Genomic DNA, 20,996 nt, shown 5'->3' on the forward strand with positions numbered 1-20,996 from the left:
TCTACCATTAATGATTGTTTTTCTCTTTATGGAATTATACCAGATTTGAAAAACTAAAATAATTAAAATTCAAAGAACAATAGGTTTGGGAGAAAAAGGGAAAAGCTAGTAGAGTATTTTAATTCCACTTAGACTTCTCCAATACAGATGTTGGAATTGTTAGATCCTTGGTACCATTCTAAAATACATATTTACACTATCATACCACATTAAAAATTAAATGAGAAAGAAAGGATTAAGGAAGAAAAAGTAATTCTTCATTCCTTCATCAAGCTTTCTAGGTCTGGACCATTTGCGATTAATTGGGGGGAAATAATTAGCAACACAAAGTAGACTGAGGAGGTGAAATTTCAGGTTGTAATTTTAAGAGAAAGAAAATTAAACCTTTTTGTAGTGCTACTACTATTTTTTTCTTGAAATTTTAATTTCTCCCCTTATTTCCTGTCCTTAATTAATTTCTCTTTCACACTATACAGTCATCAACTGTTGAAACCTAACCATCAAGTGGTAGGATCTCTGTGTTAGGACTACAAATATACTATTTTGTATCTGTATTCCAGAGAGAATACAGAATCCTTTATTTCAGTTCAAATAATTTAGCAACTATAATTACCAATTAGGTCATTCAAACATACATGCAATTTAATTCCTATAAGTAGGTACAGATTTCTTTTAATAAAGGTTATATGATTAAAATATCTTGGATTATCTCATTTATTATAGAGTTTTCCTATATGTTCACTTATTCATGAGACAAATGTTAAATAATATATATTATTACTTTATTATATATTATATATCTTAATATATAATATATTATAAATATATCATATGTTGTTATATATTATATATTAATATATATAGTAACTAATAATATTCCAGGCAATTAAGAGAACATGAGATATAGTATACATTAGATGATAACAGAAAAAATATACCTTACTTCTTATGGTATCATCCAACCATTTGTCAAATGTTTAAAATCTGTGATAAAGGCAGTTTGTACTGTGAACTGAACAATTGATTAATTCCAGGGAAGGTAATTCTTTTATAGATCAGTATACAGTTAAGTTAATTAAACCTGATACAGAAAAAGTTCTCATCTTTTGTTTTTTTCTTAAAACTCTTCTTACCTAACCTAGGACTTTACTCCTGCAATTATCCTCTTTTTTTCCTTCACCATCAATCTGTCATCCTCTGTTGGATCAAACAGATCATCATGCAAATATGCTCTAATATCTCCCATCTTCTAATAAAAACCACAGTTCCTTGACCCATAAACTGCCCTGGTTACATTACTCTGTATCTTTAGAGCAGAATTTGAAGAAGTTACCTTTTTTCGTTGTTTCTATTTCCTCGCCTCCTCTTCTCCCTTGAATGTACTACTATGGGGCTTTCCACCCCATTTCCCCCCCACCCCCAGCACTCCCATCAAAACCATTTTCTTTATAGTCCCAGCCACCTCTACATTGCTAAGTTCAAGAGCATGTTTCAGTCCTTCAGAACTTGATCGTTGGGCACAATTTATGAAGCCTTCCTATCTGCCACATTATCTTCTCTTAGCTTCTATAACTTTGGTTTCCTTACCAACTGTTGTTTTCAGCCTTCTCTTCCCACCCTTAGAATCAGGGTTTCTCATCCTCTGCACTAATGACATTTTGAACCAGATAATTTTGTTGTGGGGGTTTATCCTATGACTTATAGAATGTTTAGCAGTATGCCTAGCCTCTCCCCAGTAAATACCAGTAGCACACGCATGCATCCGCCAGTTATGACAACCAAAAATATCTTTAGATGCAGCCAAATGTCCCCTGAAAGGCAAAATCACCCACTTTTAAAACCACTCTAAATGTAGAAGTGGCCTAGGGCTCAGTGCTTTGCCACCTTTTCTTTATACGTATACAGGGTGAACTCGGCCTTTGTGGTGTAAATACTACTTAAGTGCTGAAAACTCCCAAATTTACATCTCTGCCAATCTGCTCAGATTCAAATAAGAAACTACCTTCTCCATCAAATCCCCTAGGAATCGCAAACTTAATATAGCTTAACAGAATTTTTTTATGTCTTCTGCAAACCGATTTCCCTTCTAATTCTCCCAATATTAATAAATGGGGATCAGCTTTTACCCAACTGCTCAGGCAGAAATCTAGGAATCATCTTTGATTTCACTTCTCCCACAACCCAAATGCAGTCACATTGGTTCTCATGTTGCACTTATCCTGAATGTTCGCACTTCTCTCCTTCTGCACAAATTTCAGATCACTACCATCTCCTTCTGGACCATAACCACTGCCTCCTTCCTGCTCCTGCTTTTCTGTTCCTCCCCTTCTGACTGTCTGTTCTCCACATAGCCCACGTGATCTTTTAAAAGATGAAATATCATCTATCTAATGATCCACCCAAAATCACCTAGTGGCTTCTTAGCACAATATAAGCCACACTGATTTTCTTGTAACTTGAACAGACCAACTTGTTCCTGCCTTAGGACCTCTGCACTTGCTGTTTCTCTGCCTGAATGCTTTTCTCTTACACGGTGATATGACTGACTCCCCTACTCATTCAGCATTGCTGAAACATCACTGGCTCAAGTAGGCCTTTCTAGCCCACTTCTATTAAGTGCCATCTCCCTCACCTTGCATCACTTCCTGACCCGTTACTCTACATTTACTTTTCTTCACAGCGCTAATCTTTACCTGAAGGTATATATTTTTAGGTTTATTTGTTTGTTCCGCTCTGTGTAAGCTCCATGAGGTCAGCAACTTGATCTTAACCACTGCTTTATTCCCAAGGCCTGGAATGGTACTTAGCATGTAGTAGGTGCTCATTTAGTGTTTGTTGAGTATACAAATGAATAATGAATGATTCTTTTTTAATTTGGAATACAAGTTGGGCTTTATTAAATAATTAGGTAACAAATTCTGTTAGAGTAAATTATCCAGAAAACAGGCAGATAGTGATAGAAAGTGTTTAGAGTAACTGTCTCTTCTGAGCAGGGACAGTGAGGTTTAGTAAAATCTAAACGGTGCATATTTTGGCAGGCCCTCTTTGAGGGAAAAAAAACAACTATCAATACAAACTTAAGTGTACATGAAAATAACTGTGAATGACACAAATAGGTCCCACTTAACCCAACTCATCTTCTCTTTAGCTGGATCCCCAAAATGCCTTCTGCCACTACTTCATAACCTGTTCAAGGGGAAGTCAGAATGGAAAGAAACAGCAGTCTTAACTAATTGATTGCAGGGGGCGGGGAAGAAAAGACCATGTAAATGTGTTTCTACAGCTCCCTCTAGAGCCTTGAATGCAAAAGGGAGCCCTGAATCCTCCTCTGCTTCTAAGATAGATGCCATGTTGTGAGTCCCTGTCTGGGTCCAGTAAAACCCAATACTGAAGGATAGACATGCAGTTGTTATCACTTCTAGGCACAGGTTCCCTGGCTGCATTAAATATCTGTCCCTGAAAAAGGAGACTGGCACTTCTCTCAGAGCTGAGTTAAGTGAGATGTATAAACTACTCAGTACAGTGCTTTTAGATGCATAAAATAAAATACGTAAGATTACAAGGAAAGTAATTATGTGAAGTACTGTTCTGTCTCTTAACCATTTGGGGGAAGGTGGGGTCTGTGGAACTCAAGCCCCTGAGTACCAAGACATTCAATACACCAGAGTGTCCTATATTGTATATATACCTATAATTAATAGCTGCAAGCCAATGAAAGAACACAGGTAGTTTACATAGTGCTAATAAATGATAGCAGTTTTTTTCTAGCTTATTATTACAGCTTTTGCTGGCACATAAGTGTATTGAAATGGAACGATGTTTTGATGGTTAAGTGAAAGCCACTGATTTTCAATATTTACAGGTCATTTCTAGAGATGATAAAAGCAGGAAAATAAGGGGTTCAATATGACTTTTCCATTCTTTTCCCCTTGACAAACTCCCCAAATACCCTCAAATAAAGGAATATTTATTGATGTTTTATTGTTGATAACCTATTTATTACTTTTTATATACCAGGCACCTTTTGGCATACCCTAATTCTTATAAAAACCTATAAAGTTTTCCCCCATTTTACAAATGAAAAATGGGAGGTACAGAGAGGTTAAATAACAAGTAATTTGTCAAGTAAATGCTAATTGTTAGAAATCTGAAATAATAAAAAAGCCTGTTGAGTAATTTTTTTAAGCCAATGGTGAAGACTATGCTAATTTATAAATTAACATGAACTTCTGGTTCTGTTTTTATCTGTGGAACTTAAATTCTGACATTCTTTGGGGATTCTGCATTTGTAATAAACTGTGTTTGTCATAAAGCCCAAGGGAATACTTTCTGACTGACATTACCTGCATTTTTTCAAGGAACCCTTTGAGGAGTAATTCCATTGGCCATTATCTTTCCTTTCAGATATTGGTTTTGTGTATAATTTATTTTTTCCTGCTCTGCCTATGCTGTGTCCAGAAATACAGTGGCAAGTTATCAGCTGTAACTTTTGGTTTCAGAAAATAATTGTCATTGAACAGGGTTTTTTGGGGGGTTTTTTTGTTGTTGTTTTTTTATAGTTTTTACTATGTGACAGGAATAAAGCAGTTACTATATCATTCTAACTAGAAACCGTCTGTGTCACACAATTCTAAACCCATCTTTGGGTTTCCAGTCTGATAATGTTACACAAAGAATCATTTTACATAATAATGCTTATGGTGTTTCTTTCATACACCTTTAACTCTACTAATCTAGTCACAGACTTCAACTGTAATTGGCCTAAATAATGCAAGTGATTTTTAGTAATAAATAATGAAGTTACTTTTTGTCTTACATCTGATTCAGCATCATGGTAACATAATGCAATACTTGTTTATTCTTTTTGTTTAGATGTTTGGAAACTGGACATTTGGCACCTTGGTCTTCACAGTCATGGTTATTACAGTCACAGTAAAGGTATGGTAGCGAGATTAGACACATGGACACATTTGGTGTCTGTATAATTCATACATTTCTTCATTTTTTCAGCCATAGGTATTTTTCTCTTTTCCTTTTTCAGTCATGAATACTTTCACTGATTGCTATTTAGTAATTCATTTTCATTTTTGTTAAAAGTCTTTTAAGTTCATTATGTTGGAAAGCCTCTGTTGATTTTTATGGTCAAATAAAGGTTAATCCTACAATACTCATCTCTGAAATTTTGCTTCTCTGTATATAATGAAAGACAAAACAATTGTAGGCAATAGAGCTGAGAATAAAGTAGTCATAAAATTTCAATGCTGCTTCCTCATAGAAGAAAAATATTATAAACTTGAAATTGTTCAATTTCATACTAGGATCCTTGCATTAATTTTTATCTTCTCAGAGTCTTTACCATCAGAATCTTAGTCACTTATAATTACTGTATTTTGCCGTGTATAATGCACACCCACAGTTTTGGCCCAAACTTTCAGGGAAAAAAAATCTTTCGTTTTAATTTTTTAATTCAAATTTTTATTTGTTTACATTTAGGTATTCATTTTTTGTATTACAAAGGAATTTTAACATTTATTTTTTAACATATTATGGTACAAGAAATTTTATGTACCGGTAACAAATTTATAGTATTTACGCATTGTAGAAGGCCAAGAACTCTTTGTTGTTGCAAGTTCGTTGTAAATTCACAAAACCAATTATCATATTCCCAGGTATTATTTTGCATATGGATATTGTTATTGATTTCTAGAGTTACACTTTTAACTCATAAGCATAAATAAAAGAATTTAAAAAAACATTTATATAGATACGGAATTAGTACTACCCATGTATAATGTGCACCCTTATTTTTCCCTCACAAATTTGGACAAAAAAGTACGCATTATACACGGCAAAATACAGTATTACATTTTGTTCATGAGTTTTATCTGAGAGGTTAAAGTAAAGATTTACTATTTTAGTGCTCGCTTCGGCAGCACATATACTAAAAAAGATTTACTATTTTATATTAAGAATTTTTTTTTTTTTTTTTTTTTTTTTTTTTAGATGGCTTTGGAAACTCATTTTTGGACCTGGATCAACCATCTTGTTACCTGGGGCTCTATTATATTCTATTTTGTATTTTCTTTGTTTTATGGAGGAATTCTCTGGTGAGTGACTATATTGTATTTTAATTATATTGATTTAACTCTAATAAATATTTATTGTGATAGGTTATATTATGAACAAATAATTTTGAGATCCTATCCTGATAATAAATACACTTCTTTCAGTTGACCTTATATGGGGTAAAAAAGAAGCTAACAATTACTGAATACTTACTATGTTCTAGGTGTTTTACCTAAGATGTTATTATGTTGGTGCAAAAGTAATTGCAGTTTAAAAGGTTATAAATAATCACAAAAACCGCAATTACTTTTGTACCAATCTAATACATTGATTCATCACAATAATCTTATTATCCCCATTTTTTCTATTTGGAAACTCAGCCCCAAGATCACAAAGGTTAAAAAGAGCAAAGCTAGGATTTAAACCTCAATTGTTTTACTCCACAATTAATGTTCTTTTACACGAACCATATTATCTCTAAATTATTTATTAATGTACATGATAAAATAAGTCATTGAGCCATTAAGTTTTCAGAATTGAGTTAACTTCTCTATCAACATTAAATAGTATGCTTCATCTTCATTGGTAAAATCTGACATTCAGCTACTCTGATAGATTAAAAATTAATGCCTCTCCTAGGATTCTTTTGTAAGTGATAGACAACTGAAGTCTCTGATTTGGAGAACTTATGTAACATTTGCCTGCTGTGTCTTTGATCCCTGTATTAGGCAAAAAAAATTATAGAAGTTAGGTAAAAAGAAGTTGAATTAGCTAAATAGTTAACTTCCATTTAGGATCATAAAAGGATACTCTTATGAATATGTTTGGTGTGTAACGTTTGTTTTTAATGCTCTTCATTTTTTCATTTCATTCTGTATTTCCCCATATTCTTTTCTTGAAGCGATATACACCAAAACCCAAAAAGAGTATCTTGACTATACCTACTGCTATGTAGAACTATTATTTGTGAGTGTGTTTATTTTAAAATATATTTGTAAAGAAGAACTTCTAAGTAGATCTTTTCAACCTACGATTTGGGTAGTCAATCTTTTAGTTACTTAGTAGAAAATTTTTTTTACGTAGTTTTTCTTGTTTTTCTTGGTCTCTTAAGTCTGCATTCCTACATAATTTTGATATCCTACCACTAAGAGAGAGTTACCTAGTCAACTACTTGCCACTTTCCTAATAATAAAAACTATAGTTGTCATTGAAAGTAGTTAAATTGAATTTTAGTTTTAACAATTAAAGTCTTATCTTGTTTTATTAGTTATTCAATTAATTAAAGTATACTGATTGCAATTTTTGAACATTATCCCAAACTTGTATTCCAAATTAAAATTGTAACCTTCAAGCATAGTGGGTTTACATGATATCTTGATAAGAAACTATCTTGTCAGTTTCTACTTTTATTAAGCCCACTTTCTTTCTTTGCAGGCCATTTTCAGACTCCCAGAATATGTACTTTGTATTTTTTCAGCTCCTATCAAGTGGTTCTGTTTGGTTTGCCATAATCCTCATGGTTGTTACATGTCTGTTTCTTGATATTGTGAAGAAAGTATTTGACAGACAGCTTCATCCTACGAATACTGAAAAGGCACAGGTAACCATTTTCTATATAGAAAACCTTTTATTTAGGGGTTTTAAACAATGACTAGCTACCATTATAATTTGCTTATATCAGAAAATAGAAAATTATCCATTCCTGTTTCAGGCATTTTGCAATATAAATATTGTTAAATCTGATGTTTTTAAAGTTGTTTCTTATTGTTTCTGTTAATTTTATGACTCCTGACAAATTATAATTTTTTTAAATTACATTGTGTTAATGATAGAATTTCAGGTTTTTAAATATAAAATTATTATGTCCAGATAATAATAGTAAATATGTTTTAAATAGTATTGTCACAGCATTTTATCAGGTATATATAATTGGGATAGATATCCATGTCTTTAGAAACATTAGAATTTGAGTAATACTTTTTTCAGGTTATATTGTTTTCAACTAGAGTATGAAATATATATTCTTTAACCTAAATAATTTAAAGAATGAATTTTTATAAAACACATTCACTAAGCACATGTTAATAAATATTATGCTACATACAGCATGTTATATAGTGTGATCTGTCACTTGGTAGCTCTGTGACTTGAAGTCTCAGGATCTACGTGGATGAAATTATGATAGAAATGTCTATTTCATTACCTTTGTAATAAGAATTAAATAAAATAATGTCTAAACACATAGTAGATGGTCAAGAAATGGTAGCTATTAAGTTGAATGGGCCTTTTTTGTATATTTGACTTGTACGTGACCTGGAAGTCTATCTTAACTTGTCTTATTATCCTCAAGAATACATTCTAATTAACTTTTATGCATTGTTAAACAGTGAGTTTATTATCATTTAGTTCTGCCTAGGTTGAGATTTTTTTCTACACGTTTGCTACATGCCAAGTAAATTTTGTTTAAATTTTGGAAATTTAGTTGCATATTCTACACATAGAAAAGCGCTTCCTAAGTAGTGATTTGAGTTAGGCTTCCTAAACGGTGTATTGGTTTTAATTTCAGTTGATCATATGAACATTTCTTTAACATTTATTTGCTTTGGTAACTCAATCTTAACCCATATACATTTTAACACTATTGAAGCAGCATAGGCCTCTGAAACCTGACAAAAATTTAATTCAAATACTGTTTTAACCATTTATAAAATATGTCTTTAAGTAACTTTCCTAAGCTTCAATTTCCTCCTCTGTAAAATAAGAATAATACTTACTACCTTACATGACTGTTAGACCTAATGAATATAAAGCACCTAACCCTGGGCCTGTATGTAGTAAGTCCTCAGTAAAAACATTATAAGGACGATGAGGATGTTGCTTTGTAATGTGGGTCTCCAAATGGGGCTGAAAAAATTTGCATAATTGGTTCCTCTGACTGCCAATGCATATATTTATATCAGTATGGAAAAACTATTCCACTCTGCAATATTTACTTAAATATATATCAGAAAGATTTGCCTATCTTTTTTAATCTTCAGAGATAAGTATAGTAACAATACTATTTTTAATACACTGTCTATTATACTTTTTCTGACCTTTATGGAGAACACAAACTCCCTCTCTTGGCCTATATAAAGTTATATTTCACCAAAATATATTAATGGCATCACTTTAAAAATTTTATTCTTTATTAAAGTAAATAATTAGACTTATTTATATTTACCCTTAGGAATTCTACATTAGGCAGTGCATTTGCAAACTGATGTATTTTCTTGTTGTCTTTTCTATAGCCTTTTTCTAAAGGATTACATAGGAAATATTTGGTACCTTAAGGTGGACCCTTAGACAAGAAAAGGGTAAAAGTACTTCATATATTTTGGTTTTTTTACCATAGATTCAAATTGATTAAAAATGGAATGTGCAAATAAGTCAATCATCTTATCTCTGTGAAAGCTGGTATAATCTCTTTTTTTGCCCCACTAATTTACACTTAAATGACTTGAGAGACGTTTTACTGTCTGGTCCAAAGAGGAAATCTCTACTTTTACTCAGGGATCTTCTGGCCTGTTTGGAGTTTGTTTTTGCTTTGTTTTGTTTTTTGCTTAAACAGTATATGGTCATTCAACTCCCATGTGTGACATTATTCTTTTGCTATAGGCTGTAATCTTTATTATTTCAGCCTTATACTGTCACCTGTGATTTTAAATGATGAAGAAATGGTTAGAAAGTTGTTAGCTACTTCATTGTTTACCAAAAGTAGCAAGAAAAATCGTATCAGAGGAAGAGTTGTCAGCATTTATTTTGAACTTTGTTTTTCTCCAGAGTTAAAATGTGGTGTTAAGAATGAAGAAAGCCAACAGCCTACAAATGTCAGTCATGTATGTGTATCATGTATGATATTTCCTACTCTTAGAGGAACAGATGTGTCTTTACAAAGCTTGTCCTGTGTCTGTCTCTTAGGTGATGAATACAGCTCACTGACTTGTTGTATGTCCCATCCCTTTTCTGTCCATTTATAGATGTACTCCAACACAGTTGCTTTAAGTGACGAGTTCATCGCACTGCAGCCATTGTCGAGGGCAAGGAATCAGCTGAGCAAACTTAGGTAGAGTAGGAGTAGACCCTTGTTAACTTCTGCATGCTAAAGGTCAATTAAACAACATTTAAAAGATGGGCAGAGGCATGAATTAAGAGTGTGGCATTTTTTGTTAGCACAGCTCTGTCTCTAATTTGACCTTTATGAATATGTATGTTAAAACCTTAAAAAAATCCATTTCTTCTTTGAGATGAAAATTCAGCATGATAACAGGACAGATCTGTACCTTGTTATATGTTTTACACCTTAATTACCTTTTGTAGCACAATTCTAATGCTTCTGCTTGTCATATTATTAATATTTTAAAATGCTCCTGCATGTTGAGTAATTTAAGCTACAGAAATGCATAAAATTTAAAGTTTTAAGTTTCATTTATTGGAAAGTGAGAGTTGCCCATTTTTTATCTCACCTTAATCTGTGTTGTAAATACATGTGCATATTTGTCTTTGTACATTGTAATGGCTGCTGAAGCATTTCATATCCTTGCTACTATTTAGTGCATCTATAAATAGAACAATAGATTTTATATCTCTTACATATACCTTATTTCCACAGACAGACTCATTCTGTCAGTTACCACAAAAATTAACCAGTAGTTTAGAGCTGTCTTTTGATAGAAGAGAATGAAAGCTTAAATCCTAGAACTCTTGATATTTAGATACCAAAACTATATAGTATTAATTTTAACTACAGTCAGGTTTGAAGAGAAAGAGTAATATAACTAAATTTTTTAGTTTTGACACTCTTCAATTTCTCATCCTGTATCTTGAGAATTTTCAATTACATATATATGTATTTTTTAAATTCTTTTTTATTCTCAAGTTTTCTAATCTCAATATTCACTTGATCAAATAAATGGCTTTGACAAAGCACCATTTAACCTCTTATGTAACTGTGAGTTCATCATTTTAAGATCTTCTAAAATTTTATCAAACTTTTCAATTTTATGATTTTTACTAGCCTCAAGATTTTTGAAATATTCTACTTTGAATTAGAAAGGTATAATAATTGTAGGTGAATATACAAATGAGTGTTTAAATAGTAGTTAACTAAGTTTTATGTTTAAAACAAGAACTAAAATCAAAACGCACTTGAAGATTTGTCTTCACCTTTGGTAAAGCCAAGTATATATCACATTTTATCTGTATTTTCCTTTCTGAAAAGAGTGAGTATTCATCGCATTTCTGAACATCTATTTAATTCTAAGGCAGTAAGGGAACTCATTTTTTAAAAAACATTCTGGCAAACTTTTGTCAACTGAAGATAACTTTTGCATATAGAATAATCTTAATATTTTTATGAAATCATAGTTTTACATATCATGTTGGCTTAAATCAAGCTGCAAGAAAATGAGGTAAAGAGATCATAAATTAGAGATCCCAGGCTCTGTAATAATATAAGAGAGCAGGAAGCTTGACAGTCATCTGTGAAGGAACACAGTGAGAGCAGGACATATTTGTCAGGTAGCCTTTGCCACAAGCCAGTCTCCAGTCAGGTGGTATAACAAAAGGGGAAGTGCCCTGTTGTGGCCACAGCCAGCCTGAATGCTCACTGCTCTTGGCACTGCTTCCAGTATGTCCTAACCAAATTAGTTCACCTCTCTAGCCTCCAGGTTCTTCACTATCAAATGACCATTGTCCATACTGTGATCGGTTTACTTAACTATTAGCATCAGAGAAAAACAGAAAGAAGAAATACAACCAAAGGCCAGGCAGAAATAACAGTTGCTTAATTAATTGAGCAGTGAGTAACAACTGGGTGGGCATTTGCTCACAGCTGCACAGGAAGAACAAGTTCCCACATACATCTGTCTGCTGATGCATCCTATGAATTTTGAATACATCTTGTTTCTGAACTGCATTGAACAGTATTCCTGGGTACGATCCTTGGTAGCTTAATCATTTACAGAGAGGAAAATTGTGCGGATAGTGAATATCTTTAAGTGCTTTCAAATCTTTAATCAGGTTAGTTCTTCTGAAGAACCATTAACACAAGCCTATTAACAATTTACTTTTGAATAAAAGAAAACTCATTTTGAGTATTTTCCCCTCCCCTGTATTATAGGCAAAGCTGTCTTTACATAAACTTATTGTACTTATGAAACCAAGGAATTCGACTACTTTTTTATATATGTAAGAAATTCACCATAGCATTTTTTTCTTAGAAATAATTACTGGTCAGTCCTAAGACTGAGAAAATATATAGAAATGAGGACAATTTTGTTTTTTATTTATTTACGACATTATTTTTATAATTTAGCTTGGCTATGGGCACATACTCCTTAGAAGGTCTCTAATACAAATACAGAAAAACTAAAGAAGAGAAATTTGTATAAATTAGTTAACACTCACACAAAAAAAAGTATTTCAAATTAAGGATTAAATTTGTTCCGTTAAATCAAGTCAAGCCCCCTTTACCCACATGTGTCACACTTGAAAGGCCATGTGATTAGAGTAGAGAAGTCTTCCGAGAAGGGAGCATAAGAAGTGCAAAATGCAGCGTACCTTTGCAATAAGAAGCTTACATCTTGGTGGCAAGGAATTTGTGTAATAGAAGACATTTAATTTTTTTGAAGGAAACCTGGTTTTTATTTAACTTTGTGCTCTGGAAAATCATGGCTTTAGTTTGTGTGCTTTGTCGTATGCCCCTTAAGAAGCTGCTATTAGCTCTCTTGTGACAGTAAATGAATGTAGTGGTGTGTGAACATTCATTTGTGCCTCTCAAATTGTGGACCCCACTTGCCGTTTTGATTCTCAACCTGTATACAGTGAGAGTATTGCTCAGTAATACAAGATTTGTTGCTTTTCTGTCCTTCCAGATGGAAGAAGATAAGGGTTCAGTCAGCTCAGCATATGAATTTGCTGAAAGCAAGCGCAGAGGGGAGGACAGTGGGCACCTGCTAGCTGAGGCTTGCAGTCAGCAGGGCAGTTCCTGCGTGCACTCGGTAGTACTGCGCTGGACCTTCTGGGGACGTATCTGCTGAGTTCTCGTGGGGGGCGTGCTGCGGCAGAACTGCCTGGCGTTCCACTTCTTACTTGACTAATGCCTTCACGGTTTCTCATACGTTGTTTTTGCTCACTCGTTTCCTTTTGTGATCTTTACTTTTTTTATGTGTCCATTCTGAATCTTTTGTTCATCTTCCTTTGGAGTTACAGTGCTAATCATACTTCATCTCAGATTCTAATCTAGTAAAGTAATCCACAAAGCAGATAATGCACTTGGGACCTAACTCTACGAAAGCTGTAAAGTTATGTATGTCCTCTGTCATCATCGGTATTCTCCCAACCAGTTGTGTTATATTCGAGAACTTATTCCTTGTCACTTCTCCTTTTGAAAGTATGTCACGCTAGTTCTATTATTTCTAAACTCAGTTTCTCACTTCAAGCTGTAGTTATGTATCATTTTACACACCTCGATTTAGTTAGACACTGAATTACTTATCTAAGTCTACTTCTTGAGTCAAGTGATCACATGAATGAGTGCTTAGGCTTAGTGCTGAATAACTTTCTTTTGACTGATATTCACCAAACTCTCCATTCTTTTCACAAGCTTTCATAGTTATACTTTTGTAATAAAAAAAAAAAAAAAGTATGAATTGGTGAGGGCTTGATTCCCCTCTTGAGGGATAAACCCTAACAACCACTTCTAGACCTAATTGGGGTATGCAGAATATTTTGATTGGTAGTTACTATGGAGGATGGAAATTCTTACCACTGATAATTATTTCTTTATTTGGCCTGTTTGCTATTTTGTATATTGTACACCATATCGTTTCATTAGAACGTTGATGAGACGCTTAGGAACTTAACTCTTATTTATATCAATTAGTCTATAGTAAAATTGGTTATACAGTCACAGAACCCAGGTATCAACAACTATAAGTGAGGCCTTACAGTAATTACTGGTCAAGAAGGTGCTATTGTCTCATCTGCGATAAGCCCACATAAACAGTAAAACTTGAAAACAAAGCTACTTGAAGATTGTAAATATTAACTCACTATAAATCAGACCACAGAACAGGTACAATAATTTGAAAAATCTGAATTATTCTGGAAGACATATTTTTAAAATTAGGCTCCTCTGGTGAATTGTCATAAATGGAAAATGTTGAAGATAATTAATCAACTCTCAGTTATTATTATTAATTGAAAAGAAATTCAAAAGAATTCTGAATTTTTATTTTGTTTTGGGGTGCTTCATATGATTATCTTTACAATGTATTTATCTTGTATTTTGCTTTGATAAATATAAAAAGATTTTTAGCTTTTAAAATATGCCCTAATTGGGCTGCATGGGAAACTCAGCTGAAGAACTCGCTGGGTAAAGAAGTGAGTTCTTGGCCGGGAATTGTATTATGTCCTGAATAATCCACAAAGCAGATAATCCACTTGGGACCTAACTATACAAAAGCTGTAAAGTTATGTCCTCTGTGATAAAAGTTCCCCAAAGGTTCAAGTTCAAGTGGATATTTCGTAAGACATGGATCTGGTGCTCCTTTGCTTTAATATGTCCATTAAAATGTACAATACAGTTGAGAATTGGGTTCTTAAAATGCACTTATTAAGTAACAGGGGCCTTGTTATAATTACTTTTATAAAGTAAATATTCTCATCATCCTGTGATATTTGGTCTCTTCCTATAAACAAGAAGCCAGAGAATTCTCAAACCATGAATATAATTTTAGTAAAATTGCTGGGGGTATTACTCTGATCTGCAATTTTTTTCCTGCTTATCACTGAATTTTAATTGGTTGAATGAAATATATCTTGAATATTTTTCTTGTATATTTCTGCCTTTGGCATGTATTTTTAGATAAAAATCACTTATAAAAAATAAGTGTCATATAATACCCCTCTTCTATTTTTTTCTGTCTTGAAATTGCATCTGTTTATCTAATCAAAATTTGGTCAGCCTTGTCAAATCAGGCAGAAAGTTATGCTGAGCCCTGAATGTCACTGTGGGTTTGGGTCTTCTGGTCGTCTCCCTCTACGGGGTCCCCTGCCTCTTAGGCCTCTATCATTTTGTCATTTGTTTTGTCTCTGGATTCCTGTTCTGAATACCCTCTTTCCAGCAACCCTAGTGATAGCAATAGGATGCCAGGGCGACTGACCTTTCACACTGTGTACCAAGGTGCTTCAGCCTCAGTCCTGGAACCTGCCACTACCAAAAACAATACATTTTAAACAGTTTCAACCAATTACAAGTCACCTTCCTCTCCTTCTGTGACAAAGATCCAGCTACTGCCTCATTTACCACAGTAGTGAACTACAAAAGGCACAGGAAATCTTAATGTCCTTTACTCAGTTGTTCGTCACTAAAAGCTACACTTTTCTGAATGAGTAAAATTCTGTAAGTAAATAGAATCGAACATTTAAAAGACCAATATTAATAAGGCTGCCACCAGTGGCCGGACCTAGAGGCATATGACACTTTACAAAAATGTTATTTTCAAATCTGTGCTGACTTATTGAGCAGCTTTTTCATCTAGAGATTGAAATTAAGAAAAATATTAGTATTGACATTATTTCTACCAGTTATCCTGTGACATGCTGTAAATGATTGATACCTAGAAAACTGAATTCTTAATAGCTGTGCCATGACTTGGTTCATTAATTAGTGCTATTCTGCTTTACGCTCGCCATTGAAATTGAGCATTTTATTATTTTTCACAGATGCTGACAATTTTCTTTACCTAAACTACAAATTCCTAGTCATATTTGTTATTTATGTAACCACATTATAAAAGTAAAGGAGCCTCAGTCTTTTTGAAACTAGGAATAAACCAAACTATTAAAATATGCTTCCCTAATAAATATAATTATCGCATGCTTGTTTTCATAGTTAAATTTATGCCAAACATACAGAAATCTCTCTGGAGATCCCTAAAAGACAATATGGAGTTATTTTATCTATATTTATAACTATCTTTCAAAGTTGTTGTTTCTTTTACTTGGAGAGAAGGAAAAAGGGAAGAGAGTTTAGAGGAGTGAACGTGAGCTTGAGACATTTTGGTGAAATAGGCCTTGAGTAAGACAGGGCAGTTATCTAACTGCCATCATTAAATGACTCCGTCTTACAATTCTGAATAGTGAGATAAAGCTATTACTTGTTTTAGGGGTATTATTCTTAACCAGATTTGGAAATCAGTAATGTTTGATTACTTTTGATCTCATATTAAAAAACTTTCTTGAACACAAACTTTTCTTTCTCATAATATTAGTTTAAGGCTTCTTTCCAAATAGCTCTGTTAAGGCTATGCAAAAGGCACACTTTGACTATCAAGTGTATAAAACAGTTTTAAGGGCAAAAGAACAAATATGGTTAGTAGTTCAATAATTCTTATCTAAATTTAAAAAATTATTTGATTTGATTGGTAAGGTGTCATAGGAGTGATTAAAAACTTTAGAAATATATAACAATTCTCTAACATTTACAAGATTTAAGGGAGATATTTTGTAGGAGCAATAAGAGAAACTTCTAAATGTTTACCATCATTGATATAAAAATAATGGAAATAAGAGCAGTGAGCCAAAATTTATTTCAAAAGCCAAATTCTGTAAAGATGAAAATTTGTATTAGCCATACATAGTCATGTTCAATCTCCATAGTTGTTTGGCTTGGCAGCCCTCCTGGCTCTAAGTTACATGGTTGTTCCTGGGAAGCAAGTGTAGTGGAGAGTGAGTCTCACCAATAAATCAAAATTTCTGGTAAATTATAAGTTACTTTTGATGCCACCAGGAAAGGTCTCACTCCGATTACCATACTTTGCTTTTTTTCTTTTCTAGTATTTACAATTAGTCAAAAAACAAAAACAAAAAGCACTGTTTCCCTCTTCTTGCTTTAAATGAAATGAGATCTAAATGCTCCACCCCAACCCCACCCCCAGTTATACTGGCAACTATGGCTCCATGTACTCTGGCTGGGCTCCCAGTTCCTGAATATGAGATCAAAGATGTGTATATGGGAAAGTGGTGGAGCTTGGAGGGTTGCTAGAGAAGAGTGTGGTGTTTTCTACATAGCTATGCAGAAACACAGTTAACCAGCCTTCAGCATTTTCAAAGCAGCCAGGGTTTTTATCTCTTTAGGGAATAAAAAGGAAATATATTTTCCTAGTTCAAAACATGATTTAAAGAATTTTTTTTTTATAATTTTGACATTTCAAGATGGTTACTCTGTTAGATTGCCCATATATTAATACTTTTCCTTAGGTTTCAAAGTGAAAGGTGACGAATGCAAAGCAAGATCATTACTTAAAGTCAGATCCAGAAATAAGCAGTGATCTGCACATACGTGGACACTCAGAAAGAAGTTGCTGAGGTTACAGCTGTCATCTCAGTGCATCCCCCCAGCTGGCTGAGCACCAGCTATACAGGCAAAGCACATGTTAACCTGAGAAGTGCCAGACAAATTCCCTGCTCACTCTAGTTTCTGGTCAAGTTCAGTGCTCCCCAGATAAATGTGAAGGACCACTTTTGTTGTCTTCAGTTTCCAGTCCATCACAGGCCGATACTTTTATAAAATACAATAAAAATTAATTACTAGGAAATGAAATTTTTGAATTATTTTTAAATTATTTTTAGATTCAAAAGTTAACAAAGGTATCCTGTCAAATTGCCATAACATTTTCTAAACTCCTACTCTCACAGACTAGAAACACTTATCTACTTATGAGCCATCAACAATGTTTTTGGACCAACACTGATGCATGGATCGCGCTTTGAGTCTCACTGGTCTTTTTGCAAGGGGGCAGGAGTAACAACTACTCTCTCTTACGCTTAGACTAAACATGATGAATACACATCGTACTTTTCTGCCCACACACAATTATTACTCATTCTTTTCACTTAGCCTGGAATGCTTTCTCCCCCATCTTCAGCTATTGAAATCCCATCCAGTCTTCAGGATGTATTACAAGTGCCATCTTTTTCTTCAAATCTCTCATACCCTCCTACCAATACAACAGCTGTGTTTGAACTTCCCCTCTTCTTTCTGATGTCTGTAGTGTGCCTCATATCATGATTAAAAGAAGGCAGTATAATGGCATGGTAAAGAAGTTTGGGCTCTGGAATCAAAGACACTAAGACTCAAGCCACAGCTGGAGTGACCTTAAACAAATTCTTAACTTCTCTGTTTCCTTCTCTGTGAAATGTATAGGAGTATGGTGCCTATCCCAAAAGGTTGTTACGAGTTTTAAGTGAGATGATCCATGAGAAGCATCTTACATAGGAACTGACACATACATCATAAACATTCCATTAATATAGTTGCCATTATTTGTTCCTGACTATCTCCCACACTTTTCTTTACTCTTAACTCACTAGATTGAGAGCAGGGTTGCTATTCCCAATAGGAACCAGCACAGTGCCTTGCTCAAGAAATAGCAGTTGAATTTAAGTGCTTGTGCCATTTAAGTGATGCAGTAGAATCCAGAAAAAGATTATTGCTAGTTGGAGAGGTGGGGGAGGTTTTGTGGAGATGATGGTATTTAAACTGAACTTGGTGCATAGGGGCAGCGTTCTGACCCTAAATAATGACAGGCACTGACTCATTCCTCCTGATAAGGATTCATGTTCCCTTTGGGGTCAGGGTCTGTTACTGAATAAACAAGTTTGAGAATTGCACTCTGTCTAGCTCTTCCCTTGGAGACTGACCATGCATCCTGATTTGTTGACAATCCTTCACTCACAGTGTGTTTAGACCTTTACTGAACTAGTGTTCCCCAAACTTAATTGGCCACAGAACTGTTTTTCCTGAAATGTCTGTAAACATCACACAAAATACAGTTTAAGAAACAGTACCATAACGTCCTGAACCAAGGGTATAGTAAAGAAAGAACAGGCAAAATTTCACTCTTTCTCAGTGCTTATCAGGTCCCAGGACATTGGTGCAATCGGGTAATTGCCAAACAGGAATCACGTTGTGTTGCACGGCTTGGTATTTGACAGGATTACTCTGAGCGGGGATTTTGCGGGACGTCCCCAGTTCCTCAGGTTGAGAATGCCAGGTTATTTCCATCCCATCACATCCATCTCTTCTGCCCATTGTGAGCATGTCTACAAATGTTGCCATGCCTGTACTCAACACTTGGTGATTCCCAACCTTCGTGAATTGCAAAACTCTAATGAATTTATTTGTTCTCCTTCCTCTATACTTTTGAAAGATTTGGTGTACAGTATGTTATAAATGTAAAGGAAAGGGACCAAAAATAAGTGTTTAAAATGACAAACTTGGAGAAATTTAGGAATACCCTTGACTATCAAAACCAGGGTTGGGATTCATTGAGCTATGTGGTCATACCATTTTTCACCCCTAATTTAACAGGATTAAAATTATTAGAAGTGTGGCTTAAAGTTATCTTGCTGGATTATTTAGGTCTGAGACAATATAAATCTTGCATACTTTCAGAAATTCATTTTTAAATCTTAATAGTACTACTTAGTCATTTTGATCTATTTTAATACTTGTTCCACCACTTGATTTTTAAAAAGTAAGATGAGCCGATTATAGGCATGGTTGGCACTTAATATTGCTTAGCAATTTGCTTTTTTTTTTCCAATTGTAATTATGAGTGGTATATGTAGAGAACCTGGCACATAGCAACACTATGTAAAGTCTTTGCTACTATTGTTGTGGTTTCTGTTGTAGTTGTTGTTGAAGACTGGGGTTAGGCCCTGCTTGGTTATTTCCCAGTCTTCAAAATAGTTCACACTCCATTTTTCTTAATTGCTAGACATTTTTAATTGAAATTGCAGGAACATTTTACCTGTACAAACACTCAAAAATTAGAATTCATTAAGTTTCTGAGTGGTTGATATAAATCACTTTGACCATAATAAATTATTAAAATAAGACATTAAAATCTTTGCAGATTTAAATAATATCCAGCTGCTTGTTTTTATATAATTATTTTACTTGACCTCTAATTTGGGACACAGGGCCTTTTAAATATTTCTGTATGATTACTCTTATTTAAATAAGCCTTCCATATATTTCCATATTATACAAAACATGTATATACATTACTTTTAGTTTTAAAGTGTTTGTCATAATTTTCTTAAATGCTTTTTGGAATTCCAAATCTATAAATAACTAATTTTTTTCTGCTTCACCTTCTCTAGCTTACTGAAACAAATTCAAGTATCAAGTGCTTGGACTCCATGTGCTGTTTCTCAGGAGAAGCAGCGTGCACATCTGTTGGAAGAATGCTGGAACGAGTGATAGGACGATGTAGTCCGGCCCATGTCAGCAGGTGTGAAATTTCTCTAAGTAGCCTTTGCTGCAGACGAGTAGCCTATAAACTGGAGCAGATGAACACGCATGTCTAGACACCTAATAAATCAGCAGCTGGTTTTTACCAACTGAAGCAGAAAGTGTGATAAGTACTAGTACTCTTTGATGGTAGACTTCATTTTGTGGTTTGGGGTAAGGGGTACTTTTACTAACAAAGGAAGAGAAAGTACCTTTGAAGAGACTTTGCATCTAATGAACAAAAATTTTGCTTTACAATCTTTCTAAAATGTGAATAGGAGTATATATGTATGTGGTACTCACATTTGGTTTTTATAGCTTTCTTTTTTTGATTATACTGATACTACTATTTTAGTTCCTATATTTGTTTTTTTTGTTTGTTTGTCTTTTGTATTTATAAAATAATCTACCTATAATAGTAAAATCAAGATTTTGCTTTTCTTATTCTTCATGTATATTTTCTAGTCAGTCATTTGAGACTGAGGTATTTATAAACACACAAGGCTGTATTGTTGCTCTCCTACCCCTTCTTATTAATATCTCTGTAATGAGGTTTTAAAATGAGTTGTGGTTTTTAAGTTTTTAT

At 33.8% G+C, this 20,996-nt stretch overlaps 1 protein-coding gene across 5 annotated transcripts in view; it reads left to right on the plus strand.

The window, feature by feature from the left end:
* ATP11B (ATPase phospholipid transporting 11B (putative)) overlaps positions 1-20,996 on the plus strand; it is a 98,867-nt gene that overhangs the window by 73,108 nt on the left and 4,763 nt on the right. For 2 of the 5 annotated variants that reach the window (XM_074328454.1, XM_074328476.1), the window contains 5 exons: positions 4,873-4,938; positions 6,004-6,107; positions 7,501-7,666; positions 10,086-10,171; positions 20,281-20,411. In XM_074328454.1, coding sequence (XP_074184555.1) covers positions 4,873-4,938; positions 6,004-6,107; positions 7,501-7,666; positions 10,086-10,171; positions 20,281-20,380 — 522 coding nt within the window. In that variant the 3' untranslated portion in view covers positions 20,381-20,411. Of the gene's footprint in view, positions 1-4,872; positions 4,939-6,003; positions 6,108-7,500; positions 7,667-10,085; positions 10,172-12,980; positions 13,107-20,280; positions 20,412-20,996 lie in introns of all 5 variants that reach the window. The other 3 variants (XM_074328448.1, XM_074328466.1, XR_012494943.1) reach the window with 2 other exon arrangements.

This window comes from Rhinolophus sinicus, linkage group LG01 (assembly GCF_036562045.2).
Source record: "Rhinolophus sinicus isolate RSC01 linkage group LG01, ASM3656204v1, whole genome shotgun sequence".
NCBI classification, from domain to species: Eukaryota; Metazoa; Chordata; class Mammalia; order Chiroptera; family Rhinolophidae; genus Rhinolophus; species Rhinolophus sinicus.